The 24973-nt window shown below is 43.7% G+C and overlaps 1 protein-coding gene across 10 annotated transcripts in view; it reads left to right on the forward strand.

Moving 5' to 3' along the window:
* The window catches only part of KIF23 (kinesin family member 23), a 203697-nt gene that overhangs the window by 135066 nt on the left and 43658 nt on the right, over positions 1–24973 (forward strand). For 5 of the 10 annotated variants that reach the window (XM_033920424.1, XM_033920428.1, XM_033920425.1 and 2 more), the window contains 3 exons: positions 507–695; positions 995–1267; positions 20350–20583. In XM_033920424.1, the coding sequence (XP_033776315.1) occupies positions 507–695; positions 995–1267; positions 20350–20583 (696 nt within the window). The remainder of the gene's footprint in view (positions 1–506; positions 696–994; positions 1268–20349; positions 20584–24973) is intronic. The other 5 variants (XM_033920429.1, XM_033920434.1, XM_033920430.1 and 2 more) reach the window with 3 other exon arrangements.

Genomic DNA, 24973 nt, shown 5'->3' on the forward strand with positions numbered 1-24973 from the left:
GTATTCTTCTTCATGGAAAAATAAGACATCCCCCTGAAAATAAGACCTTGTGCATATTTTGGAGTTTTTAAAAATATAAGACAGTGTCAAATATTCGGGGAAACAGGGTATGCTGGCTGAGTTGGAGGGCAAAGGAGTAGGGTTAAGGATTGAAGGCTTTATCAAAAAGTTGGGTTTTCAGATTACTCCTATCCGGAACCACTGATTTTAAAATGAAATGTACTTTACTCTTTTTTTAAAAAAATCGTTATTCATTTTCAAACTTTCATCAAGTGTACAAATATCAAAACAGTAACAATGTATACATCACTTGATATTTTTACTATTATATCTTATAATACAAATATTTAACCCTCACCCCACCCTCACCCATCCCAAAATATCCTCCCCCCTCCCTATAATAACTGATGTATACTACCAAAGAATAATGGCGTTTAATCATTACAAAAGGATGTTAATGGTTCCCTACTTTACTCTTTTTACCCTCTTCCCCTTGTCCTTTGCAGGAGCGTCGTGTGGCGGCAAAGCAGTTGGAAATGCAGAACAAGCTCTGGGTCAAAGATGAGAAGCTAAAGCAGCTCAAAGCTATTGTCACAGAAACGAAGAATGAAAAGCCAGAGCGGCCAGCACGAGAGAGAGATCGGGAAAGGGAGCCAAAGGTCGTCATGAGATCAGCATCTCCCTCCCCAGTACCTGTATGTCATGCTTCATCTGTGCTTGAGCTGTGGCTAGTGGGAAAAGGCTTAGGAAGCCCTCTCATAGTAGTGTTGGTGAAAATGCCAAGCCTAATTGTAGGAGAATTTTCTTGTGTTGCTCCTGTTTGAGATTGACCAGTTATACAGAAAATGTTACTATATTAGAACCTCTTAGTAGCAAAACCTTTTAGAGTTGTCTGTGGTGTCAGCTTTTTAGGAGAAGGCACTATCTGTTTTGTAGCTTTCTTTCACTACAGTTGTTTCATGTGTGTTCATTAACATTTCTCCAATTTCTTTAGTTCCTCGGTAACTCTGTTCCTCAGCTCCCTAGCAGCCAGCCTCTGACCCAGCCACAGCCTCACAGGCGTTCCAACTCATGTAGCAGTATATCTGTGGCTTCCTGCATCTCGGAATGGGAGCAGAAAACACCTCATGCCAGTAGGCAGCAGGAAGCTGAGCCTGTTAGAACTTATAATGCACAGGAAAGAAGGCGAGGGATGTGCTGGACCGGTGCCAGCGAGGTATCCACCTGTATGAGAGGGATAGACATAGAAGAGGATTCCAGTTCTAGGGTTAGTGTTACTTCAAAAGATAACTAACATAACTATAGCAATATGTGCATTAATGCACAGTTTCATCACACAGTTCATGAAAAAAACCTAAGAATGCTGAGGGAAAATGGAGTAATCTGATAATGGTGAGCAGTAATATGCAGGATGTATCTGAGTGAAATTTTACTAGCTGTAAGGCACTCCAGCCCTGTCCCAGTACACCTGACAAATGTCAAATCTCATACTGTGTTAATCCTCTAATATAAACCTATTCTGTTACATCCCTTCTGGGTTCTCTCCACTTGCAAACCGGGTCTTACAGAAATCTACAAACTTCTCTGTGCACTGGTTCTCCCACTTAGTCTAGGAGCACAGAGCCCCCTGTAATTTTTATTTCTGCAAGCGAACTGTGCAGAAGTCTTTTTGATCTGCTCTGCTACTTTTTTCATTTTTCTTCGCTGAAGTTTCTTTCTTTAGCGTCCCTCCAGACCAGCACAGAATGGATGAGTTTACGTTCCTCTGCCAGCAGTTGAAGACTGGCACATAATTGACTTCTGGCAGTAGTTCAAGTGGGCTGTGCAGTCCATCTACAATCGGTCTGTTCTCAGTCTCCAGCAGGTGAAGATGGTAAGCCTGTGCAGTCTTTCCTTTGGTTAGTTAGGGCCTGTTGGATCTGATTAGTGAACTTTCTGTTTTCCCTTTTTGCTTTCCGGACTGAGCTTGGGGGACCCTCAGGGGTCCTTCTGACCTCAGGCGGTGCCACACTCGAAAGGGTCAAATCCCTCCCTTCCTTTCCCCCACCTCCCCAAATTTTATTTCTTTAAAGGAGCCTCAACTGTACGCCTGGCCACATTTTAGGCATGGACTACAGTTTGGAGAGCCTTTGGGGTCTGTTCCCTTCTTCTTTACATCACTATCTTAATTCCTGTTTATACTTCTCTTTCTCAAGCAAATCAAACTGTGGTAGAGATTCTATAATTGAATTTTGGAGGTCAGAATTTAAATTGAAAATTAATACAGAAAAAACTAAAATTTTCATTGCATCACCAAATTTAAATGAAGATATTACATCTATAAATGATACAATCTATAGTAATCCAGTCAATCATAAAGATACTTGGTGTAATTTTAGATCGTAGCCTTTTTATGAGAAATCAGGTTGACTCGTTGGTTCAAAAGGGTTTCTATACTTTATGGAAACTGAGAACTATTAGAGCATATTTTGATATTAATTCCTTTCGATTGCTGGTTCATTCACTTGTCCTTAGCCAATTGGACGATTGTAACATTGTTTATCTTGCTGGTACTCAGAAAAACCTTTACAGACTGTGCATAATTCAGAATGCAGCAGTCAGATTGATTTTCAACTTGAGGAAGTATGATCATATCATTGAATTTTATCGTCAACTGCACTGGCTTCCAGTTGAGGCACGAGTTAAGCTCGGCTGCATTTGCTTTAAGGCACTAACAGGCTCAATTCCTGAGTACCTTATGGAATCTTTTATTATTACAAACTCTAAACACTCTAGAAAATCTCATTCATTATTTTCATTCCCCTCTGTAAAGGGATGTAAATACAAGAAATTTCAGGAACGATTACTATCTTTTCAGGCAGCCTCATGGCCTAGGGATTTAACTCATATATTCACATTCCCAATTTCGTATCGGCAATTTCGACGTGCCTTAAAGACGTATCTTTTTAGAGAATCTTTTGGAAGTTAGAAATTGGATGTTTATTCATTTGTATTATTAATCTTTGTGAACCGCATAGAACTTAATGGTATTTGTGGTATGCAAGTGAGTTTTATGTTATGTTATGAGATCTTGTGCTTGTGGTAGCCGGTCTAAAGAAAGCATTGAGTTGGATTTAATTGCTTTCCTTTTTTTTCTAACCGGCGATTTTGTGCATGGGTCTCCTGCGCATACAATAGCACTTTTAAAAAGCAGATGTGCGCACCGAGTGGTGGATGCAGCCGGCGTGTGCATGAAGTGTTTGGCTGCTTCGAAGGGGAATCGGCTTTGGGTGCCGGCATACAGTATTCCCCTTTGCGCGTGCATTACTCATTGGTGGGGAGCAGTGGAGAAGCCCGTACTTCATCTGCTGCCAACACTGGGATTTCCTTGACCACCGATGATGCCTTACTGCTACAGCAGCTGCTGCATGCGGTTCTGAGTTAGAGGCGGAGTCTAGTCAGGTCTCATTGCTTATACTGACATTGGGAAACAGTTTTTCAGCTGGCTTGCCTTCAGTTTTGGCGGAAAGCTCTGCCATTTCTTTCAGGCAACCTTCCTACTGTTTTAGAGAGACAAGAACAGATCCTAGCTGTTTCTTCTGCACCTGCAGTGAATTATGTGGTGCCACCGGGAGGATTTTTGCCCTGATTCTATTTTAACCATATACAAGGCTTATTTACAGGCAGCTGGGGGTCCTGCTTCTTCCACAGGGGTCTTCTTGGAGGTCTTTGCCTTCCACGGCCGCCTCTGTTCAGTCTCCAGCGTCTGCTTCCATCTAGTCTCCCCTGCCATCATCCAAGCGGTTGTGTATGTCTTGGGGATGAGTACTTTTTTTCTAGCTGATCCAGTTTCGCTGGATGAGGACTTGGACCTGGAGATAGACTTCCAAGATCTTTTAGAGGGGACGGATGATGCTGACGGAAGTTTTTTTGGAGACGCTGATTGGCGAGGTGAGTCAGTCGTGCACATTGTTCACCGGGAAGAGCTATAGGAGCTTATTCTCCAGGTGTCTTTGGTTTTGTGCTTTGTAGACCCTCTGCTTCAGGGGATCTGGTCAGCATCTCGCCCTTTTCCTTTGCATCAGGATATTCAGGATGTGGTGCATGCACAGTGGAAGATGCAGGACACGCCTTTTCACTTTGCACGTTCTATGGCAAGACTTTATCCCATTCCTGATGGGGATAGAGATACTTTTAAGTCTCCTGTGGTTGAAGTGGTGGTCTCGGCTATCGCTCGTCGGCATATCATGCTAGTGAGGACGGTTTGTCCCTGAGAGACCCCCAGGATTGTTTCTTCTTAAGCAGAATTTTGACATGGCTGTTTAGCTGTCCATGTGGTGATTTGTGGCGGTCTGGTGGCCCGGACTTGCTTCCGGTGGTCTGAGCAAGTCCTTGACTGAGAGTTGGCTGACTGGTCCTTAGTGGATAAGGATGTGGCTAAGATTGAGCTTGACACTTCTTATCCCTCTGATGCCATGCATGATCTGTTTTGGGCGTCGGCCCTCAGAGTAGCTACTCACCATACCCTGTGGCTTTGGGGGTGGTCGGCATATGCGGCCTCTAAGTCTCCACTCATTAAATTTCCTTTTCGGGGCTCTTTCCTCTTTGGGGAGGAGTTGGATAAGCTTGTTCAGGCCTTGAGTGACTCTGCCTCGACTTTCAGAGGATCAACCTCGCCAGGTGTCTCGGGGTAGTGCCTCCCATGGGTATGTGCATGATTTTCATCAGTACCACCTTTCCCTTCCAGAGGACGCTTCTTTCAGCCCATGCAGTCCTTTTGCGGAGCCCGCCAGGGAAGTCAGGACTCCACCGGTGGCTCCTCTCTGCCTGTCCAGCCCAATGACTTACTGTGGGTCCTTCCCTTGGTTCTGGTGGGAGCCCAGTTGCGGGACTTTTACCGGGGATGGGCCAAGTTTACAACGGATCAGTAGGTCCTAGAGGTGATTTGGAATAGCTATGCTCTTGAGTTTTACTTGCCCTTACCAGATCGTTTCCTCTCTTTCCCCCTGTTAGGCAACTTGGGAAGAAAGGGCTTTTCATTGGTCGCTGCAAAAGTTGCTGGACCTCAGGAGATTCGTACCGGCAGGTATTCCATTTACTTTGTGGTACCCAAGAAGAAGGGGTCGTTCAGCCCATTCTAGATCTGAAAGGTGTCATCAGGGCACTCCGTGTTCCTTTTTTTCGCATGGAAACCCTGAAGTCTGTTATTCTCGCTGTTTATCCTGGGGAGTTTCTAACATATAACATAAAATCCATTTCTAGACCACATCACCTTTTAAGTTCTATGTGGTTTACAAAAAGATTAGCTAGGAATACATAATTAGTAATAGATAGGAGTCTAGAAACGTCTCTCAACTTGACTGAGGCCTACATGCATGTTACAGTTCAGGCCTCCCATCAGCACTTCTTTTGCTTTGCGATTTTGGAAGAGCACTATCAGTTTTGAGGACTTCCTTTTCATCTGGCTATGGCCCCACGGATTTTCACCAAAATTATGGTAGTAGTGGTGGCGGCCTTGCGCAAGGAAGGCATTCTGGTTCATCCCTATCTGGACCACTGGTTGATTCGAGCAAAGTTTCAAGAGAGCTCTGGTTTATGGGTCAAGTTGAGGAGTTTCTGCTGTTGCTAGGCTGGGTGGTCAACCTCTCTAAAAGCTGGTTGACTCTGTCTCAGGCATCCCAGGCCTTGCTTATGGTCCTGCCAGCCTCTTCGAGACCTCCAGCTAAGTGTGCTTCCAAACATAGGGAATACTCTTCCTCGAGATCGCCCTCTTTGGAGCGCACTGCTGCACCTTCGAGACCTGATCCCTTCGTCTCGGTGCCCATGTTCGAGGACATGTTCAAAGCCATTCTGACCACTCAGATTTCTTCGGTCATGGCTCAGTTCCTCCCTGCCTCAACCCTGCTTCCTGCGAGCCAGCCTGAGATTCAGCTGGAACCTCCTCTTGAAGCACCTCGAGGCAAGTCTCGGAAGTCTCGTCGCTTATCATCCATTGACTCTTCGCCTCCTCTTGGGACACAATCTCCTCCACCTCGATCGAGGTATCGCTCGAGGCATTCGAAGCATCTTGCTTCCAAGCTCAGCCAGGAGTTTTTTCTCCAACTGCAGTCTTCTCTTCCAGATACTGAGTCTTCTATGCCTCGTCTATCCAAGGCTGTCGAGACTTCTTCAAAATCTAAACAAGTCTTGCAAAGCTTCTGCACCGGCTGCTTCTCGCAGTCCATCAAGGTCGAAGACTCCTCCATCGAGACCGCCTCCGAGGGAGCCTTCTCCCCCTGTCTCGACCCACTCTGTGCCTCGGATCCCGGGGACTTCACCATCGAGACTTCTTAAGCACAAGCACTCTCCGACTCCTCCGAACACAGGTAGTGGAGCTTCTTCAGTCACTATACGACTGGATTCTGAGCTTCCTCAATATTCCAGTGAGGCTTCTCCTTCCTATTTGGTGGCTCCTAAGTCTCGCACTCCTTCTCCTGAAGGTCCTTCTACCTCAAAGTCTGCCTCTTTTGCGAGGTTTGTCTTTGACATGGGGAAAGCTCTTCAGCTGGATCTCCATTCTGACTCCAAATACAGTCCTGAGTACTTGGCCGATATGGAGTTACCTCATCCACCTAAGGAGACCTTGAGGCTTCTTATGACTCCAGTGTTAAAGCAGTTTTCTTCAGGAATATGGAAACTCCTTATTCCATTACAGCCATTCCATTCAAGCTGGAATCCAGGTATCGCACCGTACCTTGCAAAGGATTTGAGAAATCTCAATTGTCTCACCAGTCCTTGATTGTGGAATTTTCTTTAAAGAAAGCTCAACCATCTAAGCTCTACGCTGCGGTCCCTCCAGGCAGGGAGGGCCGTACCATGGACAAGTTTGACCGTAGGCTCCATCAAAATTCCATGATGCGGGAAGGAATATGAATCAGGTCCACCACCCCTAAAAACCCTAAATCGCCATTCTCTATGTGTTTATTCAGGAGTAAATAAAGGCAAAAGAGTTGGTGTTCCTGAAATATTAAAAACCCCAAGAAAAGGAGTACAGAAAGGACTACCAGATGAAATTGAAAGAAACCAAGAGAGAGATACGTCTGATGAAAGCGCAGGCGGAAGAGCAAATGGCTAAAAATGTAAAAAAGGGAGACAATTTTTTTTTCAGATATATTAGTGAAAGGAGGAAGATGAAAAATGGAATTTGAAATCTAAAAGATACTATGAACCGATATGTGAAGAGCGATGAGGAAAAAGCAAACATGCTAAACAAATACTTCTGTTCTATGTTCACGGAAGAAAATCCTGGAGAAGGACCGAGATTGTCTGGCAAAGTAACACAAGAAAATGAAGTAGATTCTTCATCGTTCACAGAGGAAAGTGTTTATGAACAACTTGAAAAACTGAAGGTGGACAAAACGATGGGAGAGGACGGGATCCATCCCAGGATACTGAGGGAGCGCAAAGAGGTTCTGGCATGTCCCATTAAAGACATGTTCAACAAATCTTTGGAGACGGGAGTGGTTCCTGGGGATTGGAGAAGAGCGGATGTGGTCCGCAGAGATGAAGCGGAAAACTACAGGCTGGTAAGCCTCACTTCGGTTGTTGGAAAAATGACAGCATTGCTGAAAGAAAGGATAGTGAAATTCCTAGAATTTAATGGGTTACAGGAACTGAGGCAACATGGTTTTACTAAAGGTAAATCATGCCAAATGAACCTGATTTAATTTTTTTGATTGGGTGACCAGAGAATTGGATCAAGGACATATAATTTACTTAGATTTCAGCAAAGCCTTTGACACAGTTCCCCATAGGAGGCTCTTGAACAAACTTAACGGGCTGAAGTTAGGACCCAAAGTGGTGAACTGGATTATAAATTGGTTAACAGACAGACGCCAGAGGGTGCTGGTTAATGGAATTCGCTTGGAGGAAGGAAAGGTGAGTAGTGGAGTCCCTTAGGGTTCGGTGCTGGGGCCAATCCTGTTCAATATTTTTGTGAGTGTCATTGCTGAAGGGTTAGAAGGAAAGGTTTGCCTTTTTGCAGATGATACCAAGATTTGTAACAGAGTAGACACCGGAGAGTGGAAAATATGAAAAAGGATCTGCAAAAGTTAAAGGAATGGTGTAATATCTGTCAACTAAAATTCAATACAAAGAAATGCAGAGTAATGATTTTGGGGAGTAGTAATTGGAAGGAGCAGTATGTGCTGGGAGGTGAGAGGCTGATATGCATGGATGGGGAGAGGGACCTTGGGGTGATAGTGTCTGAAGATATAAACGCAAAGAAACAGTGTGATAAGGTGGTGGCTGTTGCCAGAAGGATGCTAGGCTGTATAAAGAGAGGCGTAACCTTTAGAAGAAAGAGGTGTTGATGCTCCCGTACAGATCGTTGGTGAGGCCCCACTTGGAGTATTCAGTTTTGGAAACTGTATCTAGCAAAGGACATAAGACTTGAAGAGGAGGGCGACAAAAATGGTAGGAGGTTTGCACCAAAGATGTATAAAGAGAGACTGGAAGCCCTGACTGAATATGTAAACCCTAGAGCAGGGGTGACAAAGTCCCTCCTCGAAGGCCACAATCCAGTCGGGTTTTCAGGATTTCCCTAATGAATATGCATGAGATCTATTAGCATACAATGAAAGCAATGCATGCAAATAGATCTCATCATATTCATTGGGGAAATCCTGAAAACCCGACTGGATTGTGGCCCTCGAGGAGGGACTTTGACATCCCTGCCCTAGATGAAAGGAGGGACAGGGGAGATGTGATTCAGGCGTTCAAATACTTGAAAGGTATTAACGAAGAACATAATCTCTTCCAGAGAAAGGAAAATGAGATTGAGAGGTGGATTTGACAGACGCTTATCTGCATATTCCTATTTTCCTGGGACACGAAGTACCTGAGATTTCATGTTCAGCGGCCATCTAAGCTTACTTTGCCTATTCAGAGCAGCTCCACTGCGATTGGGAGCTGCCCAACCGAGCAAGCATCAGCCATCTGCTGCAAGGGGAGGAAGTTGGGCTGGTGTGGGAGATGACCTCTGCCTCCCGACATCCTTTGTGGTGCTAAGCGCTGCCACTCGGTGCATCTCCAAGGGCACGCAACTTAGCGCGCTCCTTTGTGCGGCGACTGATCTCTACAACATACACCAAGAGATGAAACCTAAACTCAGATCTCAAAATGAGAACCCCAATCACGCTAATCCTGTCGTTACTATATATCAACTGCATTACTGCAACCCACTGTGCACCACTTATATGCAGCACCACCACCTCATGGTACCCTACACAACAACAAACGAACACACATAACAATCAACAGAGACACCACCAGAACATCATACCCATTCTTTAGAACAGACGCGATAAGAACAATAACGACAAACAAAAGAAAAAAACGCCTTTCAAAGCAAACATCACTCTAAAGCCCACAAATCAACAACACACTAAACCAAACAGCAAAACTGTCACCTGAATCCCATGCATGTATGTTAACGCAAGGTTGCTTTTGGACTAAACTATTGGGGTTTTTAGGCTAAATGGGAGGAGCTGTGCACAGAGAAGTGTGTGGATTCTGCAAGACCCAGTTCAGGGTGGAGATAAATCATCATGAGTACGGAATCTGTAAATGACTGACAGAAAGAAGATTACCAAAGGTATGAACCTAATCTTCCATTCTCAGTAAGGCTTAGAAAATTTAAAATCTGCCAAGAAAGTTCATTCAGGATTTTAAATAATGTCCCTCTGAAATTTCCCAAAGTATTGTAGGATAAACACAGCACTTTAGAAAGTAGTTGTAGTCAAAGAAAACGCACCATTCTTTATCCGCCCTCCAAGACCAGTCCAGATGTGTATACATGGGTTATGCATCCCTACCAGCAGCTTTCAGCAACAATTTAAAAACACAAATAATGAAAATGATTTACTTAGCTATGTTGCAGTTCATTTTCTGTCTCATCTCCCTCCAGGTAAGGGGGGTTCTGTCGGTGGAGTGGTTGGTGTTGGGAGCTATCTGCGACTTAGCTGCTGGGGTGATAAGTTCTGACTGGCTTTGCAAGGGGCTGGAGACTCCAGGACCACAATGCAGGCTCTGGAAAGCTGAAGTCAGCAGCAGTGTCCACATTGGTGTGTGCTATCTATAGAGAGCTCTGGCAGACTCTGCAGAGGGCCAGGAGCGAAGGATGGTGTGGCATCCACTGTGCTCCTGACTTTGGTGGGAGCCACCATCATTTTGGAGTCTGGGCCCATTTGCTTTTGCAGCTGATAGAGGCTTGCCTGAGGGAGGGGTTGGCTTTCTTCGGACTCTCATCTGGGCAATGTTTAGAGCTTGGTAAGCAGTGGAACCCATGAGGGGGGGGGGGGGGTTGGTCCAAGTCAGGTTTCAGTTGCTACAAAACGGCCTAGGTTGACTGTACTGAAGATTTGCAGGAGATGGCCTATAGGCTTTTTGAGGAGGATATGTGATCAGAAGTGAATTCTGTGGAAGATGATCTGACATCTGGTGAGGATCCTTGATAGTGTAGATTTTCCGTAGTGAGGAATTATCTGAGCTTGATGATAAGGTCTTTCAGGTGTTAAATTTTGAGGAGGATGTCGCTTGTTGAAGGATATTCAGAAACCACCATGGTCCTTTCTGATGAAACAGAACTGCGGAGTGGAAGTCCCCTGACTACCTATGTAAAGTTTCCAAGGCACTGGGCAAGGTATACTCCTGTCCTGGACAAGGATAGAGAATTGAGGCCACCAATAGTGGGCACAGTAGTTACTACTCTCACCAGGTAGACTCTATTCCTGTAGATGGGGGCGCTGACCAGAAGGATTCTCATGATTGCAAGATATGAAGCAAAGTTTTGTCTTTTCGACTCTAACCTTGCAGGCGTTTGTTTGTTGGGGCCTAGTGGCGTAAGTGGGCTTTCAGTGGGCCAAGAAAGTGATGGACAGTCTTTCTGATCAGTCTGCTATGGCATAGGATTGTAGCCAACATTGAAATGTGCTCTTTCTTTTTGGCAGATGCTCTGATTTGCTATGGCTTTGACAAAGAAGGCCCTTTTGGCTAGGGGCTGGGCTGAGATATGACTTCTAAGTCTAAGCTCTGTATGCTTTCTTACAGAAGCACTATGCTTTTTGGAGAGGTACTTTGACAAACTGATTAGAGATTGGAGTGTTTCTAAGGTCCCTTGTTTACCTGAAGATAGGCCCAAAAGCAGGGGCTGTAATGTGTTGATTTGGGGTTGGCTCCAAGATGCTAGTCATTATCATCCAGGTAAGCTGAGTGGACATTTCTTTGAGGAACCAGTTCTTTCATACTGGTTGGCACACTGGTGAGAGCTGAGCTCTGTCTCATGCTCGTGCTAGGGTTCACTATGAAGCTGTTGAAGTCTTACCTCTGGAAATGATAAGAAAGTCATTTACAGGCCTTTTAAGAGAGGTGGCCCCAGATTACCACAAACCAGTGGGTCTTTGAGGTGGTTTGAGAAGGTTACGCTCTGTAATCTGAAAACTCCTTGCTGAATCTTTTCTTGGAGTCACTTGTGCCCAGTGGAAAATGGGTGCGTTAAGGGACATTTTATTGTGACTGCAGTGGCTTGAGGTGGTTGTCCAAGTTCCCCAAGAAGAATGCAGCTTAGGGAGCTACTCCATTTATTTTATGGTTCTCAAGAAAGAGAGGACTCTTTTTAACCTATTTTGGATCTCAAAAGAGATGAGCTGTGTTTTGATATGTTTGTGATTGTTTGTTTGAATTTTAATTATGAATGTGTGATATGTGAACTACCTACACTTTTTTGATAGTGCGGTATATAAGTTTTTTTAAAAATAAAGAAGGCCCTGAAAGATTCCAATTTATATGGAAACCTTGAGATTGGTTATAGTGGCAGTGCAAAAAGGGGAATTTCTCACTTCCCTGGACTTAGGAAGTATTTACATATTCTTATTCTTCAGGCTTGTCATCAATTGCTGAGGTTTGCTGTCTTAGGGCAGCACTTTTGAGTTTGTACTCTTCCTGGTGACAGTTCCCTGGAGCTTTTTCTAAGGTATGGTGGTGGTTAAAGTGGTTCTGCACAAAGAGGGTATTATAGTGCAGCCAAATCGCAATGACTGGTTGGCTGACCAGGGCCAGGGCAGAGACAGTGTGGGTGGTGCAGTTTTTACAGAGCCTCAGAAGATGGTGAATACAGCAAAGAGTTTTCTAGTACTGATGCAGGATCTTGCGTACCTGGGGCCTACTTCAGTACCATTCTGGGCAGAATGTTTTTGCCATCAATGAGGATACTAAAGCTACAAAACCAAATCCACAATCTTTCTCCCAGGGCCCCAAGGACGAGGGAAGACCTATAGATGTTGCTATCGATGATAGTGCAAGAAAAATTCACCTATAAACGACAGGTACACTGGGAGACCACAACCAAAAATATTAATAAATAATAATAATAATTAATTAAATTCAAATTGAAAATGTGTGATGGGTCCTCAGTTTACGCAACTCACAGTCAGGACAAACCGGTAGTGTTGAGTTGAGAGAGTATAACCCAACAGGTTTTTTCAAGTGTAACATCCCTGGACCCATGGTGAATTATGTGAAAAATGTGCAAAAACACACAAACAATAATTACACATCAATTATGATTCTCCAGTGTACTGTGTGCAATAAAAATTGCTACAATATCAAAATTAATGGTGCTCAACTTTCAAAATGATGTCCTCCTCGGATATTGAAAGAAGCGTATGAGATATATCCAGCTTTAAAGAACTAAATGGAACAAAAGAGTACTTATCTCACACAGTCCATTATTCTTGCCACAATATTGTCCATGCCGATCAAGTTGAAAGCTCTACGGGGCTCTGTTTCGGAGGATCTCAGCCTCCTTCGTCTGGAGCTAAACTAAAGCTTGACTTTATATACCGGGTCATCAACCTAAGGAAGCTTGACTTGGTTTACAACAATTAAATAAAAATTGAAGAACGTAAAAACAAAGGTTTCAAAGAAATTAATTTTCAAACTGTTTAGCAAATAAAAAAGTTTTAGAAATTTACAAAAAGATTGGAAAGGACTGGGGCTCCTCAGAGTTAAGGGGAGTTCATTCCATAGTTGTGAAAGTTTAAAAGCCAAAGATTGACTAAAGATCTTAACTCCTTTAATTCCTTTCCTGGAAGGAAGGGAGAGTTTGAATTGTTGGATGCCTCTTGCTTAGGAAAATCTGTAAACATTCCATAATAAGGGAACGAGGGGAATAAAAATACCATATAAAATTTTGAGAGATGCAAGCACATTTGAATTGAATTCAAAGATAAACCGGGAGCCAATGAAGACTCAGGGGTCACATGGTCAAATTTTACTTTTTCCAAAAATCAACTTTGCAGCAGTATTCTGGATTAATTGTAATCTTTGGAGGTGGTTCTTTGTGATGCCAAAATAAATAGCATTGCAATAATCTAGTCGGGATAATATGATTGATTGGACCAAACAGAGAAATGTCAATGATGAGAAAATGTCTAACCTTCCTCAACATTCGTAAACTAAAAAATCATTTCTTGATCAGGGAATTTATTTGATCCTTGAAGGTAAGAGAGGAATCAAAAAGGACTCCCAATATCTTAGAAGAGAACTCGATCTGCAAAGAGGCCCTAGATTCCAAAGCTGTAGTAGGAAGAAGACAGTCCAATTTTGTGCCTAACCACAGAAGTTTAGTTTTAGTTGTATTAAGCTTCATCTGGACAGACATAGCCCAGGCTTGAAGTTTGGAAATGCAATGATTTACTTAAAAAACTAAATTTCAATCTCAATCAGAATAAAGATATCTGCATAGATGAACAGCATTTCCCAAGGTGACAGATTAAAAGTATTCAGTGTGGTCATATATAGCTTAAATAGAACTGGGGAAAGCGGAGCCTGAAGAACCCCACAAGAGGCCGCCAGGAATTGGAAATATTGCCTTCAATATTACCTGAATAAGAACGAGACAACAGAAATTTAGAGAACCAATCCAGAACAACCTGATGAAGACCTTTATCTGAAAGTAAATGAAGTAAAATGTCGTGATGTACTACATCGAACGCCACAGATAAATCAAACTGGAGCAAAATAGAACATTTATTTTGAAGTCGTAATTGTTGAATTTTTGAAAGAAGAGAGATCAGTAAGGTTTCAGTACTAAAATTAGAATGAAACCCGTGTTGAAACAAGTTGAATCCCAAAAGGAAAATGGCGCTTCGATGATAGAACACTGGAGGTGGGCCAGAGCACTCATGCATCATTTTTGTAGCAGTCCCTGCTCTCTCGTCGTTCTCAGCAGCACAATCTAGACATGTTGCAACCTTTGTGGTGTGTGACGAGGCAAATGCTGCAGTGGTATCTTTGACACGTTAGCTTGCATTCCTGTGCAAACAGCAAATGATTCCTTATGGATGGGTTAAGCACCTTAACTCGCAAGTTGCTTGCAGAAGACAACATAAAAACATAACACAAAATGTATTTATATACCAATATCCACCTGGTAATTTGATGTGGTTAACAGAATACTCTGAAGGCTGAACATATCCAGCACATAGTACAGGGATAGCGATCTAAAGGCTGAGCAGAGTAAGTGAGATAGGCGGAAACATTATTCTGTCCCCTTGTCTCTCTGGGCAGCGCCCAATTTCCTCAGTCTTAACTTCTGCAAGTGAATTGAGAGAGCTGCTTATTCCTAGGATAAGCAGCTTAAACATACTGCTTGGGATCTAGCTGGATATTTAGGGCCTGGGTTGGCCACTGTTGAAAACAGGATACTGGGCTTCATGGACTTTTGGTCTATCCCAGTACAGCAATTCTTATGTGAGCCAAGTGTAGGACAATCCAGCCATTGTGACATCACTGATGAGGTTGGCTCTTGGGCTTTATGACATCACAATCTCAGCTCTGGAATGCTGCTACTCTTTTTGGGTTTCTTTAAGGTACTTGGGACCTGGGTTGGCCACTGTTGGAAACAGGATACTGGGCTTGATGGATCTTCGGTCTGTCCCAGTATGGCAATTCTTATGAGAAGATGTTTTTTTACACTAGAATTTTTTATTTGGGGGATTTAATCTATTTTTTTGAGGTTTTATGCTAAGAGGTTCCCAATAATCTTGGGACAGCTCTGCATTGTGGTCTTTGTAAGTGATTTATATTCAGGTACTCAAGCATTTTTCCTACTGGTCAAGCTATCCCTGCACAAAAAGAAAATGTCCGTTTAAATCCTGCTGCACGTGCCACAATAATGATTTGTGAAATACTGAGACATCTGAAGCAAAAAATGTTGGGGAAAGACTACTCTGAGATACCAAATGCTCATAGTCTCTCTATGTTTATTTATATTCCGCATTAGCCTTTCGGATTTGACAGAGACCTGCATATATCCATTTTCCCAGATCACATGAGGTTTCTCAAACTCTATGTGCTAGAGTCGTGATATTCAACCCAGTCCTCAGGGATCACCTGGCCAGTCGGGTTTTCAGGATATCCACAATGAATATGGATGACAGAGACTTTGAAAACCCGACTGGCCAGGTGGTCCCTGAGGACTGGGTTGAATACCACTGTGCTAGAGAGCCATTTTTAATTCTCAACACTGCCCTGTGACATTCCAGATAACAGTTCCCTGAATATTAGTTAATGTTTACTGGGAGAATTAAGGCCTTTAACATTTAATGTGATTACATTAACATTAGCCTTCATTTTACATAATATAAACCAGTGGTCTCAAACTCAAACCCTTTGCAGGGCCACATTTTGGATTTATAGGTACTTGGAGGGCCTCAGAAAAAAATAGTTAATGTCTTATTAAAGAAATGACAATTTTGCATGAGGTAAAACTCTTTATACTTTATAAATCTTTCCTTTTGGCCAAGTCTTAATAATAATATTGTAATTTATAGCTAAAGAGACATATGATCAAGAAACTGCTTTATTTTACTTTTGTGATTATGATAAATATAGTGAGGGCCTCAAAATAGTACCTGGCGGGCCGCATGTGGCCCCCGGGCCGCGAGTTTGAGACCACTGATATAAACAAATGCCCCCCCAAATGCCCCCCCCCAAAAAAAAAAAAAGCCTAGCTGCTGGTAAGCTTCAGAAATCAGCCTTGATAAAGATCTCATGAGTTCCCCCCTTCCCAAACCAAAAAGAGTACATTGGCTGTGGAAAGCAGCTGATATTTGCTGTGAAATCTCACTCTACCAGAGGTTTGGCATCTTCCTGGGCACAATCCAGGGCAATGTAGTCTGATAAAAATTGTAGGGCAGCCACATGGTCTACCCTCCGTGCCTTTACAAAATTTTACAGAGTGGACGTGGTGGCACAAAAAGCTGGGGCCTTTGGGTCCTCTGTGCTGGTCACAGGTTCATCTGTCTTTCTCTAGATTTGAGGGACTGCTCTGGTACGTCCCATCCATAAGGAATCATATGCTGTTTGCACAAGAAAGGGAGGTTCTTACCTCAATAATCCTCTTTCCTGTAGGATTCCTTATGCCCTGCCCTGTAGAGACTTGTAGTCTTGAAAGAGTATCCAGTGGCTTAGCTTGTGGCAGCTAAGGAAGAAAAGCATAGCCTTTGAAGGGGCAGTGTATTAGTACAGAAATCGATTTTCAGCACATTTTGCCTTGCTAAAAGCGGTATAAGTGTTAGAGTTGGTTGCACACAGATGGGGTTTTTTTTATTTCACCACCGTTCTTTGTTGGGTGGTTATTTATGAATTTTTATTTACTATTGCAGAGATAACCTTATCTGGATTGTGGAGTTCCCCGAGACCCCCCCTTTCATTTCCTCTCCTAGGGGTTTTCACTTGCTTTGGTACAGACTGAGGAGAGGGGGTGCTGCCCAGGGAAACAAGAGGGCAGAGAGACGAAAATGATTGATGTCTTCTGCAAGCAACTTGTGAGTTGAGGTGCTGAATAGAGAATGACACAGGGACAAATTTTCCCCCATCCCCACAGGAACTCAATTTCCCCATCCCATCCCTGCGAGTTTTGTTCCCGTCCCTTCCCCATTCCTGTAAGCATTGCCTTAACTGCACAAGCCTCGAACACTTATGATTTTAAAATGTTTGAGGCTTGTGCAGATGAGGACAAAATTTGCAGGAATGGGGCAGGGATAGGAAAAGAACTCGCCAGAACGGGAAAATGAGTTTCCGCAGGGACGGGGAAAAACTTGTCCCTGTGTCATTCTCTAGTGTTGAACCTATCCATAAGTAATCTTATGCTCTTCTACAGGAAAGAGGGTTATAGAGGTAAGAACTTAATCCTTCCATTGGGAAGTAAGTCTCAAGGGCTGGTGAACACACCGTCTTGGAAAGGTGGTACAGTGCTGGTGGTCAAAGGAGGAGGCTCAGTGGTTGATAACTAGTTGGAGACCCAGGCAGCACTGGAGTCCTTCCTGAAGATTCTTGACAAAGGCAGTATGCAACTGTGGTTGCGTATGTCAATTACAGGCTGGCACAAAGAGCTGCCAAGTAACAGATGAGGCAGTGATGCTTCTCTGTTGGATTTGATGCTCTAGTCTAGGCTGCAGTTTCGGCTTTTCATGTTGCTCGCCTGCCTTTCTGCTGACTGACTTTAGATGAGGTGATTTTGCATTTTCTCATTTGCATTATTCTTCTACCAGATGATGTGATACTTACATTTTCTATAGATTAGAGGAGTACGATATAAACGACAGCTCAATTCCTCTTTTGCTTACACTGCTATTACAGTTTGGAATAATCTTCCTGTTCACATTAGGACTGATATTAATTATCTAAGGTTTCGTAAAACTCTGAAAACTTTTTAATCTTGCTATGATGATTTTTAATTATTACTGATTGCTTTTGTATTCCGTAGATGTAAATTGCCTTGAATCTTTTTGGCATAGTGCGATTAAGAAGTTGTGCATTAGATTAGATTAGACTCGGTTAAGGAATACTGAGCAGCAGTTGACTTCATGGTACCCTAAATAGGGCAGAGCTCAGAAGGATCTCTCTCTTGATAGGAGAGTAAAACGCGTTTGTCTTGACTGGAAAGAAAATTAGCAGGTGGAATCGTGGTTAGCATGTTCACTGCTCGAACTTTCATCACCAGGAATGAAAATGTTAATGTCTAAATCTGAACATCAGAAGAGCCATCCTGAGTCAGATCAATGGTCCATCTAGCCCAGGATCCTGTTTCCACAATGGCCAATCCAGGTCAGAAGTACCTGGCAGAAACCCAAATGGTAGCAACATTCCAGAACCTCAAAGATTAGCAAGATTCCGGAATCTGAAAGAGGCAGAATCTCAAACCATGGGAGAAGATTCCAAGTAGAATGCTACTGATTCCAGGGCAAATAGTGGCTTACCCCATGTCTGTCTCGGTAGTAAAGACATTTGCCTTATCTGCACGTCTCCAGCTATTTGTCTGTCTTGGGCACTGAAAGGACTGGTGTGTGGAATTATAAAATTTTCAGGGGGCATTTGGTTAGCTGGCTTATTTTTAGTATACTTCTGCAGTCAATGACATTCAGATGTTGAATATTTGATAAAAATCTGTTCTCTGATTGCTGCTTTTCTTATCACTGTCTTTTCTCCACCCTTAGAAATTGTGCACTGTCAGGTTTCTTTCATAGCTGACTGTCCTGCTTCTCCCATTGCCTTCTCATTAGGTGCAATGCACTGCTCTGGTTTTTACATGCTCTCACTTGTAGCCCTTGCTCTAAAAGACCTCCTCTTCTTCCCTATTACTGAAATAACTTTTCTGGCAACCTCCACTTCCAATTCTAGACTTTGTTCCTTTCATCTAGCTGCCCCATATGCTTGGAATAAATTACCTGAGTCCATCCTCCACGCCCCTTCCCTTCCCTTGTTTAAAAGCAGACTGAAAACTCACCTTTTTGATTTAGCCTTCAATCCATAACCCTACTCCCCACTGCTCACTATCCTCCCTAACTGTATCCCCACCCTGGCATCTTGTTTGTCTGTCTTATCTGTTTAGATTGTATGCTTTTTCCAGCAAAGATGGTCTCCTTGTGACTCTGTACAGCGCTGTGTACGTCTGATAGCACTCTAGAAATGATTAATAATAGTAGTCCTAATGTTTAAAATTCTTGTATAATGCTAATGTATTTCCTCTGTTCAACCATTGCAAGCAACGCTGGACTGATACAGTGGGTCAGGGGCTGGAGTTGTTTCAGAGATATATAGTAGCCTAATTTAGCCCAGTCATTGCTGGGGTCAAGCACTGGGGCTCCTCCTAAAATACTGTAATCAAGGGCCCTAAGTGAGTCAACATCGGGAGTAGAGGAATAGCCTAATAGTTGAATCAGTGGGCTGAACACCAGGGAAGGCACTTAACCCTCCATTTGAACAGGGGAATACCTACCATACTTGAATGTAATGCACCTTAGCTAAATCTAAAAAAGTTGTGATTGAAAGCTGATTCTAATGCAGAAAAATGATCCCCCCCAAACTCTTACTCTTAATTCATCACTTTCCTTTCTACCTCAGTTGCTCTGTTTTCCTAGACTACCCTGTGTATTTGTTCTATGCCAGATTTGTCTTTTGCAAGTCCTGTTTGTTGCATGTAGTGTGCCGGGAGGGGGTGCTGTACTGTCAGGTCTTTTCTCTTGGTGATCTGGGATTAATGTTTTGATCTGTAATGGGACAACTTTTCAGGCCTGCCAATTCATACTAGTGGCATCAAGATGAATTCAATGCTGTGTTAGGAAGAAATTTCTATTTTCTTATAGAAACTGTAACATAACAACTAAAGGTCATTCTGATTTTTTTTTTTTTTTTGGGGGGGGGGGGGTTCGAGTTAAAATGGTTTCACACATAAAACTAATATATGATTGGGAGGGGAGGAAGATTTAACTGAAATTATAACTATCTCTCAAGGTCAGTTGTGGGGTGTTCTAGAGCAATCGGGTCTGCTTCTTTCTGTGGGGGTCATCTGGCTTCGGCTGCTATTAAGTTTAGAGATGGTTCTTGTACTCTTCTCCTTTTAATAAACAGTATTAAAATAGAAAAGTTCCAGCACAGCAGGTCTTGCTTAGCATTACATATGATGCCTTAGAAGCCTGCGGCTTCTATTTCTTCCTGCCACTTATTGGTTGGATTATTATCCCAAAGCAGTTTTATCCTGTAACATAGTCTTTCAGTTGGTAGTAATGGCACTTTTCATGTACATCTAGCTTTGGTAAATATAATTAATACCCTGCTTATGCAAATGACTGCCACAGAAAAGCAACTCAAGAATCCGAATGGCAAATTATAGTGGTTTCCAGAAGATGTTTATGAATTGAGAGTGCAGTTCTGGTGTTAACAAGCACTAAATATACAAATTTTTCAGGCCTGAAAACCACTGTCCTAGGATTGCACTGTGGGGACATAATTGTTTACTGATTTTTTTCTCTCTTCTGATCTGCCCAGACTGTACCAGCTGTCCGCATCAGACACAGGCGATCCCGCTCGGCTGGTGCCGAGAGGTGGGTGGACCATAAGCCACCGACTAATGTGGAAACTGAGACAGTCATGCAGCCACATGTGCCCAATGCTATCAAGGTGGCTGTTGCAAGTGAGAAGGCACTGGCCAAATGTGATAAGTACATGTTGACACATCAGCAGGTTGCCTCTGATGGCGAGATTGAAACTAAGCTCATTAAGGTAAAGAGAACATTGTAACTGAAATGGGGCTTGGTCTGGGAGGAGGCATGACAGGAAGGGAAATCTTACGTCTAATCTGCTTTCTCGCGTCCAGTTCTAATGTGACACGTTCCATTCCTGAACCTGTGCGTAGTCAATCCCTTCTCATGAGAATTCTTCAGGGAGCTTCCTTAGCGTTCTTTTGCTCCGCCTCCAATCCCTCAGTTGTCTTTCTACAAGCAAGATGGTAGGAGCTGGTCTTTTCTGCTTGTGTTTATTTTCATTTAATTTTGGTTTTTGCTGACCGGTTGTGAGGCTTTTTGTGTTGCAGAGGATTTCACTGTTGGGATAGCTGTGGCTGGGGGATAGTGCAGACTCTGAGATTGAGTCTGCTTTCAAGGGGTAGACTGCTTTGTAGTGCACCCACTTGGACAGTCTGCATTAAAAGTTTGAAGGCTCAGGGACCGTTTTTTAGCATCCCTCCAGACCAGCACATGACAAATGATTTACACTCCTCTACCAGCAACTGGAGACTGAGCCATTGACTTTTGGCTGTAGTACAAGTGGGCTGTGCAGTCCCACCTACAATCAGTCTGTTCTTAGTCTCCAGCAGGTGGAGGTGGTAAGCCTGTGCAGTTTTTCCTTTGGTTAGTTAGGGCCTGTTGGATGTGACTAGTGGCCTTTTTTGTCCCTGTTTGTGGGTCCAAAAGCTGGTTGCCTCCGTCTCAGCTTTTGGAGTATCTTGGAGTTCTCTTCGACACCAGCTTGGGGAGAGTCTTCCTTCCGGAGGCTCGGGTATTGAAAATGCAGTTGCAGATTCGCTTTCTGATGGATTGTTGTTGCCTTTGGGCGCAGGATTTTCTGCAGGTCTTGGGGTCGATGGCAACCTCCGTAGAAGTGGTAAGGTGGGCTTGGGCTCACATTCATCCCCTTCAGAAAGCTCTTCTTTGGTGGTGGTCCTCAGATTCAAGATCTGAACTCTCTGGTCCCTCTTTGGGGGTTAGTTTGTCGCAGCCTGTGCTGGTTGCTACAGTCTTCCAATCTGGTTTAGGGAGTGAGTTTAGATCAGCCCCGATGGACAGTGCTTCTCACGAACGTCAACCTCCTTGGTTGGGGAGCTCAATGTCTCAGTCGCTCAGCTCAGGGCAGCTGGTCACCAGAGGAAGCATCCTGGTCGATCAATGTTCTGGAGATCAGAGCCATTCGATTGGTTACTAGCTTTTGGTTGGTTGCTAGCTTTCCAGTTGTTGCTGAAGGGCAAGTTTGTTTGGGTTCTCTCGGTCAATGCTTACATCAATCGTCGGGGGAACCAAGAGTCATCTGGTAGTGCAGAAGACATCTCTTCTCATGGAATGGGCAGAGACTCATATTCTGGACATCTGTTGAAGTAGGGCAATGTGGAGTCAAATGTTTTCACTTTGAAGATTAGTTGTATTGCTGTGTTTTGAATCAATTGTAGTTTTCGGATGAGGGTGGTGTTTATACCTGCATAAAGGGGGAGTTTCAGTAGTCCAGTTGAGACTGTATTGGCATTTGTGTCAATATTGCAAAGGGATGACTGTGGAAGAAGGGTCTGATCTATCGGAGTTGTCTCATGCTGTAGAAGATTCTTCTGAGCCACATACCCGTCTAGTCCCTCTCCCGATCGGGAAAAATTCAGTATAAGAGCTATTGATCTTTAAACAGGCTCTGGGAGAATTATACAAAGCCAGCACCCAAGAACAATAAGTATCGCAAAGACCCATTACTGCCCATAAGAAATCCCAATGGACCCTATCAAAGGCCTTTTAAGAACATAAGAATCGCCGCTGCTGGGTCAGACCAGTGGTCCATCGTGTCCAGCAGTCCACACAGGTGGTGGCCCTTGGTTGAAAGACCAGTGCCCTAACCGAGCCTAGCTTTACTTGTGTACTTTCTAGTTCAGCAGGAACTTGTCTAACTTTATCTTGAATCCCTGAAGGGTATTTTCTCCTATAACAGCCTCCGGAAGAGCATTCCAGTTTTCCATCACTCTCTGGGTGAAGAAGAACTTCCTTACGTTTGTATGGAATTTATCCCCCTGTTAACTTTAGAGAGTGCCCTCTCATTCTCTCTGCCTTAGAGAGGGTGAACAACCTGTCTCTATCAACTAAGCCTATTCCCTTCGTTATCTTGAATGTTTCGATCATATCACCTCTGTCTCCGCTTTTCAAGGGAAAAGAAGCTCAGTCTCTCACTGTACGGCAGCCCCTCCAGCCCTTTAACCATTTTAGTCACTCTTCTCTGGACCCTTTCGAGTAGTACCGTGTCCTTCTTCATATATGGTGACCAGTGCTGGACGCAGTATTCCAGGTGAGGGCGCACCATGGCCCGGTACAGCGGCATGATAACCTTCTCTGATCTGTTCGTGATCCCCTTCTTAATCATTCCTAGCATTCTGTTCGCCCTTTTCGCCGCCACTGCACATTGTACTGACAGCTTCATCAGCTTGTTGACCAGTACTCCCAGGTGTCTTTCCTGGGAGGTCTCTCCGAGTACCACACCAGACATCCTGTATTCGTGAATACATGCATCACCTTACACTTATCTACGTTAAACCTCATTTGCCATATGGTGACCCATTTTGCGAACATGTTTGTCACATTGCAGGTCTTCGCAATCCGTCTGCGTCTTCACCACTCTGAATAACTTCGTATCATCCGCAAATTTAATCACCTCGTCATACCAGTTTCCAGGTCATTTATAAATAGGTTGAAGAGCACGGGTCTAAGCACTGAACCCTGCGGCACTCTACTCGTGACGCTTTTCCAGTCCGAGTATTATCCATTTACCCCCACTCTGTGTTTCCTATCCGCCAATCAGTTTTTAATCAATATGAAGATTTCGCCCTTGATTCCATGGCTCACAATTTTTCGAAGTAGTCATTCATGTGGGACCTTGTCAAATGCCTTCTGAAAATCCAGATATACAATGTCAACCAGCTCGCCTTTGTCTTTCTGCCTGTTTACTTCCTAGAAGAAGTGCAGCAACTTCGTCAAGCAAGATCTTCCCTTGCTGAAGCCGTGCTGGCTGATCCTCATCAGCTTGTGTCCGTCAAGGTGATCAATGATGCGGTCCTTTATCAGCACCTCTACCATCTTTCCCGGTACCGAGGTCAGACTCACCGGTCTGTAGTTTCCCGGATCTCCCCTCAAATCTTTCTTGAAGATCGGCGTGACATTCGCCACTTTCCAGTCTTCTGGAATCCTTCCTGATTTGATCAACAGATTGGTTATTAATTGAAGCAGTTCAGCTATAGCCCCTTTCAGTTCCTTGATCACCCTCGGATGGATGCCATCCAGTCCCAGAGATTTATCATTTTTAAGCCTATCAATCTGCCTGCATACCTCTTCTAGACTTTCAGTTTCCCATCCTCCTTTCATGCGTATAGCCTGTCGGCTTCCGGTATGTTGGTATATCTTCGGTAAAGACAGACTTAAAAAATGTATTCTGTTTGTCGGCGATAGCTTTGTCCTCCTTTAGCACTCCCTTTATTCCATGGTCATCCAACTGCCCCACCGCTTCCTTCGTCAGTCGTTTCCCCATAACATATCGAAAGAACGGCTTGAAGTTTTTTGGCTCCTTGACTATTTTTTCCTCATAGTCTTTTTTGGCCCTTCTTTCCACCTTGTGGCACCTGCTTGGATGTTTGTGCTTTTTCCAGTTTTCATCCGTTTTTTACCTTTTCCATTCCTTAAACGAGATCTTCTTGCCTTTGATCGCTTCCTTCACTGCTACAGTGAGCCATGCCAGTTCCTTTTAGATCCCTTGGTGATACGCGGTATATATAGATTTTGCGCCTCAGTGACCATGTCCTTAAAATGCTCTAGCATTTTTACAGTGCTTATCCTCTTCCCCACCATGAGTCTCATCCCTTTGTAATTCCCTTTTCGGAAGTTTAATGCCGTGGCCGATGTTCTGGTCCGATATTTTGCCCCTGTGTCCAGGTCGAAGCGGATCATACACCGGTCCTCTTATAGTCCATTTAGAATTAAGTCCAGAATTGCATTTCCTCTCGTATTTTTCTTGACAAGTTGTTCCAGGAAGCAATCGCTTACAGCATCCAGGAACTTGGTTTCCCTACCACAGCCGGAGGTGCCTAGGTTCCAGTCTGTCCCTGGATAATTGTAGTCGCCCATAATAATCACGTTGCCTCCCTTGCAGTTACGTTTAATCTCATGTGTCATCTCTCCATCAATTTTTTCGGACTGCCCTGGGGGGTCGGTAGTAGATGCTGATCTTTGTTTCCGTTCCTTATGTTCCTGGAATTTTGGCCTATAGAGATTCTACCCTATTTTTCGTTTCCGGCGTGTTCTCTCCAGTAGACTCAATGCCCTCTTTGACGTATAGGGCAACGCCCCCACCTTTTTGACCTACTCTGTCTCTGCGATAT

The sequence above is a fragment of the Geotrypetes seraphini genome, chromosome 14 (assembly GCF_902459505.1).
Source record: "Geotrypetes seraphini chromosome 14, aGeoSer1.1, whole genome shotgun sequence".
In the NCBI taxonomy this organism is placed as follows: Eukaryota; Metazoa; Chordata; class Amphibia; order Gymnophiona; family Dermophiidae; genus Geotrypetes; species Geotrypetes seraphini.